General features: G+C 37.9%; 1 protein-coding gene across 1 annotated transcript; it reads right to left on the reverse strand.

Annotated features, from left to right (window-relative positions):
* Positions 1-454: 454 nt before the first annotated feature.
* LOC132180970 (acyl-coenzyme A oxidase 3, peroxisomal-like) lies at positions 455-6,349 on the reverse strand. Its single transcript, XM_059593988.1, has 13 exons — positions 5,666-6,349; positions 4,849-4,966; positions 4,635-4,742; positions 4,328-4,500; positions 4,107-4,206; positions 3,865-3,939; positions 3,553-3,683; positions 2,820-2,955; positions 2,622-2,741; positions 1,507-1,653; positions 1,320-1,424; positions 1,126-1,227; positions 455-872 (listed from the first exon to the last, which is right to left on the reverse strand). Exons 1-13 carry the CDS (start codon positions 6,136-6,138, stop codon positions 624-626), a joined length of 2,037 nt encoding a protein of 678 aa, XP_059449971.1. The 5' UTR covers positions 6,139-6,349; the 3' UTR covers positions 455-623.
* Between the last annotated feature and the right edge of the window lie 241 nt (positions 6,350-6,590).

Consider the following 6,590-nt stretch of genomic DNA (forward strand, 5'->3'; position numbering starts at 1 on the left):
CTTTGACAGTGTATCTTTGGCTTCATCCTCCTTCTAGTGGATGCCCCTAGTTCCAAGTAGGGGTTCAGATAAGTTCACCTTAATCTGTGCTCATTTTGCTTATATAACCACTTTGTGCGATCCTTTTAAGAAAATTGAGTCATTTGTTTGACCCATTCCTTACTCTCTAATTATTTATGCACTATTTTAGTTTGTGTTGAATCTGTTGTTGGGAGCCCACCCCATTTTCGCTTTCAAGATCGTTCATTCTCTCTTTCTTTTGGATTAAGAATGGAAAAAATCATTTCCTGTAACCCTTTTCCTTATTCAATTAAAAAAAAAGTGGCTGTTCACTCAGGCTCTGGCAACCCAATGAAGTTGGCTAGTAAATCTCTCTTAGATGCGAACGAGCTTGAGCAGGAAGTGAGAGCCAATCCTTTTCTAGTCTACAGTTTAGGGACATCCAATCTTCATATGTAGACAATTTCACAACAATTTTATAAATAAATAGTGATAGAGTAGCTCATCCATTACTACATTTTAGGCAGAAATGTTATTCAACCTTTCTTCCTGCCACAGCAGATAGCCAAAAGCAGTACACATTTTGTCTCAGCTAGACATGAGAGAGCATTGTTGCACCCTAACTAATGCAGAACTGAAGACCAAGCATTTGCATCAATCCAGTTAAAAGCTATAGGGCTCAGAAAAGCACCAGGGATGCCAAAGGAACTGACCACAGCAAGTGCATGTGGTCGTACTTCACTGCACAGTTTTGTCACTTCTTTCCTGACTGCCGCAGCATGATCCGTCGATAAGTAGCCATATCGTAGGAAAGCAGCATCTTCTTCCAAGCAAATCAAGGCATACATGGATCTCAGGAGACTTAAGATATCCTGCAGGAAAAGCACAAGAACATATTCAGCAACTACATTAGTAATTTATTTGCTATCAACAAAACCAATTCCCTTTTCATCCGATTTTACATTTATAGTAAATGGATAAACTATACTTAACCCACCTCAATGTACATAACAGGACAATAAAGAACTGATTTTAGAGATCCAATACCAATTAAATATCCTCACAGACTTGATCAAAGCAGAAACTATTGCAGACAATACATAAGAATCAATTATTAAGAATTACCTTCAGTGAACCAGCAGGTACGGTGGCCTCAGCCTCTATAAAGGTTTGCAGTATTGCACGTTCTGTGAAAGCTCTACCCAAGTCTTCTGCTAGCTGATAACTCTGGTGCAGATACCGGTAAACAACAATATGAGAGAGAGAGAGAGAGAGAGAGAGAGAAAACTGCAACTTCAGTAACAGAAGCAAGTTCTCACCAAAATGAAGGCATACTCTTTGCTTTCTCCCTGTGCTTGGTATTGTGATATTTCAGCAGCAAATCGATTCAGTAAATCCCGCTCTCTTAAGCATAATGCGTCATTCTGATGTAGACAAGTGGTGAGAAATCTCTAAATTTAAACATCACTAACACACAGTGCAGGAAAAGTAGCTAAATCATATTACCTGGAATTTGCTGCACCTAAGGGTAGAACTTGTAAGCTGAGATGAAATGACAGGGCATGGATTATTCATGTGTTCTAACCCCATTCCTTTAAAAGGTTTGTTTCTCGTCTTAGCTGCTATGTATTCTGCAAGCAGTGCCTTGCTGACCTGAGTAAGCATATTTATCCAATCAGTTTAACTGCTTCAGACAGAATTCCACTAAAGTACAACAGAGTAGTATAATACTTAAATTTAGCAGGATAACCTTCTATAATTCAAAGTATAAAAAATTAATAGCGAATTAAACAGTAAATATTCTTTTTAAGTGTTGTCCATTAGTAATGAAAGTATAAATTGAATCACACAATTAATGTTTTGTTTGTTTCGACGTAAAATGATTTTTGTCAGAAAATATTTTCAACGAAATTATTTTTCAAACAAAATGGTTTCCCCAAAATTATTTTTCTGTTTTTAACTCGTACGGAAATTGACCGACGGCGGAAAAAGCCTGGTGACTTCCGGCAACCTCTAGCAAAGGGATGATGGTCTAATGGAGGTCCGGCGGCGGTTCAATGGAGGTCAGGCAGAGGTCTCGCAGTGGTCCTGCAGTTGTACACCGATTTGAAAAGAAGAAACTCAAATTCGAAAAATAGTTTATGGTTTTAAAAAAGGAAAACCATTTTACAGAAATTAAAGAAGCTTTTCTGGTTAAACCAAAAATGTTTTCTGTTTGACTATTATTTTCTATCCCATCAAACACCGCAAAATACAAAAAAAAAATTCAAAAACTCATTTTACGCTGAAACAAATAGAGCCTAAATGAAAACTAAGGGATATGTCAACCATAATGAATTTAGAAACAAGTTCAACATCGTTGTGAGAACGCAAAGCCCTAGCTGGCTCCTTGCAGTCATGACTGCATGAATAACACTTATGAAAGGCCACCATTCTACCGTCCATTTAAGTAGATTAGCACATAAGCAATGCCTCACATGCCATGAACCATGTCCCTTTGTTTGTTTTGTTTTATTTTGAGATCACCCTCCCAGACAACTCATGTCAGAAACCAACATGTCCATTCTTTGTGCAGTAAATTTTATAATGGAAAAAAAAAAAAATTAGTATACATGACATACCTGCTGCATCAGAACATTGTTGTCACCCTCAAAAGTGGACTGCACATCATATTCACTTTTCATATGACCGACACGATTTTCAGTCTTCAGACCTTGTCCTCCACAGGCTTCACGACATTCCTGATACATTCATTAATTGAATTTTAGTGAAGTCAATTTATAGACATAGCCAACTTCAAATATAGTTGCAGTTCTGACCTGAAGAGTTCTCATATTGTGCCAAGTGAAAGTTGCCTTGTATGCACTTGAAATGACATGGACAATTTTATTAAACTCCGGCGTTCTCTTCACATATATCTTTTTCAAGTCATTTCCAGCAAAACTCATCGCATATCTGTAGCCCGTGGGAAAAAATAACAATAAGTCAGAACAATGTCAGTTGTTACAGTACAACAGTTAACCTAATTTACATACCAAATATTACTAAAGCCATCAGGCCATTTATATTCATGATCTAAAAGCTGAATGTCAGTTATTTACTATGTATAAGATAGAAGATGCTTACAACAAAGATTAAGCCCAACTTAATTTTTCAATGAGACAACGCTTGGGATATATCATCGTTTGTGTCACAGAAGCATTAAGGCTATTTCACTCCAAGACAGAAAATACCAATAGCATTAGGATGGTTGTATCCAAAACCATAAGTGGAATGTTTATAAATCACTATGCTCAATAAGAAGGGTCTTTACTCCAAGATCAAACACCAACATACTTAATCGCTTACAGAAGAACTGTACTGTACTATCAATTTAACCCCTCATATGTTCACACAAAAAATGCAAGTAAACTAACTATACAAGGCTTCCCAGACCAGGAAGTATGAAATTATACCTCATGCATTGTAATTGGAAGAGCAGGAGAGAAGTTTCTATCATAAATGAGTTTCAAAAGGATTTGGTTACCAGAGTGGCATTGATCATATACATACGTCTTTGCAAGCAGAGGCAACAGTCGACGTTGATGACTTGGGTAATCAAGCAAAAGGACTTCAGGCCCATTTGGTGTGACAGAGAAGGCCCGCCTTGTCAATGAGTACCTTATGGCAATCGCTAAGCTGATCTGATAGGAAAAGAATGATATAATATCAATGACAAACAGAGTTTGCTAGGAGTTGCATGAACCCCACAATTCCACCTTTTTTTTTCATTCCATCTTCTTTTTGGTAAGCCACAATAACACTCAAATGCAAGATTGGCTTACATACAGAAACAGCTAACCATGCTTCAAATATATACATTACCTTTGACGAATAAATTGCAGCAAGTGCAATATTCACACGGCCTGATGTCAAAGGGGCCAAGAATGCTGCAAATCTCTGGAAAAAGCAATTACATTTGAGGGAATGTTCATAAAATATATAATTAAATCACTAAACAATATCTGCTGCTATATGATAGAGAGAAGATGGCCAGCCAAACCAAAAAGAAAAGAAGTAGTTGGATAATATAATAGAAGATATTATCTATTTGGAAAGATAATCACCTGATCAGCGTTTTCTATTGCACTTAAATATTTCCCATCTGGTGAAACATCAGCTACTGAATTCAATAAATTCTCTCTAGGGATTCGTACATTGTCAAACCTGAAAAACATTTTCAAAGATTTGAGCTATATATTTGTACTGTATATTGGATAAAAGAATTTCATAATGACAGTTATTTAAAGATAATGTAATGTCTAGCAACAAAAAGTGTAATTATTACCAGATTCGACCGTTGTCAACACCATTTAAACCAATTTTATGACCACAATCTGCTATTCGAATGTTTGGACAGACACTTCCATCTGCATCCCTAATCTGGGCTATAAATGCATGAACTCCTTGATTCTTCCCATTTATATTGAGCTGAGAAAAGACTATCGTGTGTGTCGCATGCTAAACATCAATAGAAGAATAGTGTGTTAGTGTAGACAAATATGAAGCAGGAGTTGTATAAGCAGTAAAGTAAACATTGATATGGGACAAGAAAGAGAAATGAATCAAGAAAATAAAGTTCAAAAAATCATTACTTTAGCTGCCCCCCCGATCCAATACTTCTGAGCGGATTCACAGGGAGTGTTAATGACAAACTCTCCAGTGTTAGAATCATAAGTGGTGACTGTTTCAATTCCTCGAACCTAAAATTATTAGCCCAGGAAACAGTTAGTGAAAACTAACAAAAGAGTGCAGAAGGTAACATGAACAGGGATGACTTCCCAAACTAATTAAACAACCTTCACATACATTACTCCCATGCCCCAATTCAGACATCGCAAAGCAACCCTTGATCACATAATTTTCAGTGTCTGTAAGCCACTTGTCATGATGCCGCTTTGTGCCAAAGAACTGGATGGCACCACCCCTGTAAAGAGACAATGTAATGAATCTAAAAAATCGTTCTTTGATAATCCAACAACCATATCAACTACAACTGACAAGCCCATACCCGTAAATTATGTTCAATAACTGTACTCATTTTTCTTTTACCAGTTCTTAAGCAACCAAATGGAGGTTAAGGCAACAAACAGCATTCAGTCTCAACCCGTTCAAAAACCCCATAATCAATGAACAAAAATTCTATTAGGCTGCAGTTAGTTGCATACAGTTGGATTCCTCTGTTTTTTCTTTTTCTTTTTTTGTTTTGGTTAAATTATTTTTGAAGAAAAAAAAAAAAACACTTGGCTCTGCCCGCAAATTTCATACAATCCTGATCCAGTTCCACTCATCCTAAAGTCCATTGCAGCCAAGAATCTTTAATCCCAAGCAAACAAAATCAAAAGTTAGAGACACTAAATGCGAATAAGTTTGATATAAATATCATTTATTTCAAAAGCTTACAATAATTGAAAATAAAGAATTAAATTATTTTAATTAATATTCTAACAAGCTTCCCGAATATAATTGAATATACATTTACTTAGATACCTTGTTAATCCCAAAGTTAAGGTAATGGCAAACATAGAATATAATCATTTAGTTAAATATTATAACAATTTTCCTAAGCGCAAAAACCCAAATCAATTCAGAGCTTAAAACACTCGTTATTGGCGAATTAACATACCACAAGAAGAAATGAACCCCAAGCTTAACCGCGAGGGAGTGATCGTAAATCCCAATAACCTCATAGAACGCGAACCTCCTCAGCTCGGCCTCGGGCCCTGTCCCCGTTAGCCAACCCTGATAGACCCCCTTGTCCTGAAGATACTCAATCCGCCTCATGGTGGCCTCCCGTTGCTGCTCCATGGACTGGTTATAGTCCGGCGAGACGAAAACTTTAGCTCCGCGCTGCAAAGGGTTGAAGAGGCGGCTCTGGGTCATGAGGCCGAAGAGCCAATCGCGGTCGGCGAGATGGTGAGAGTCGAGGAGTCCGCGCATGTCAGTGGGGTTGAAGGAGAAGGGCTCGTTGAGGTCGGGGGGAGAGTAGCCGACGCAGTGGTTGGGCGAGAGAGTTGTCGGGGCTGGTGGGATCGGGGCGGCGAGGTGGAGGAGGTGGTTGCGCAGGACCTGGGCGCGCCTTGCGACTTGGTCTTCCATCGTGTGGGCGGGTGGGGAAACTGGGAAGGAGCGCTTTTATATAGGCTTCTGAGAGTGGAAGGGAAAGGTTTTAGGCGCGCGGGGTGGGTGGATGCGTGCATGTGGCGTTGGTAGTTGATGCAGAGATAGATGGTTGGGGTGCCACGCGCGCTGCCCGAGGAGATTGCAGGTGTTCGTTTCCTGCGGCTTTGTTTTCCATTAACTAATTCGTGGTTTTCTTCCTAGGATTTTTGTTTGGGAAAAAATTCACTTGCTCCACATGCTATGGAAGAGAATGTTCGGAATTTTGTTAGAAATATGTAAGAAAAAATTTATTTTCAATTTTTAAAAAAGAAATATTTTATGACCTTTTATAAAATTATAAAAAAAAAAAGTCAAAATAATATTTTTGAAGTTTTTTACTAAAAAGATTATTTTTATTTGTTTGGCACAACTTTTTAAGTTCCTAAGAC

The sequence above is a fragment of the Corylus avellana genome, chromosome ca5 (assembly GCF_901000735.1).
Source record: "Corylus avellana chromosome ca5, CavTom2PMs-1.0".
NCBI lineage: Eukaryota > Viridiplantae > Streptophyta > Magnoliopsida > Fagales > Betulaceae > Corylus > Corylus avellana.

Coding starts and splice junctions, on each gene's coding strand:
- LOC132180970 (XM_059593988.1), bottom strand. CDS start 6,138: ATGGAAGACCAAGTCGCAAGGCGCGCCCAGGTCCTGCGCAACCACCTC. Junction 3,940..4,106: donor CAATAGAAAACGCTGATCAG/GTGATTATCTTT, acceptor TGCTTTTTCCAG/AGATTTGCAGCATTCTTGGC. Junction 873..1,125: donor TACCTGCTGGTTCACTGAAG/GTAATTCTTAAT, acceptor CTTTTCCTGCAG/GATATCTTAAGTCTCCTGAG.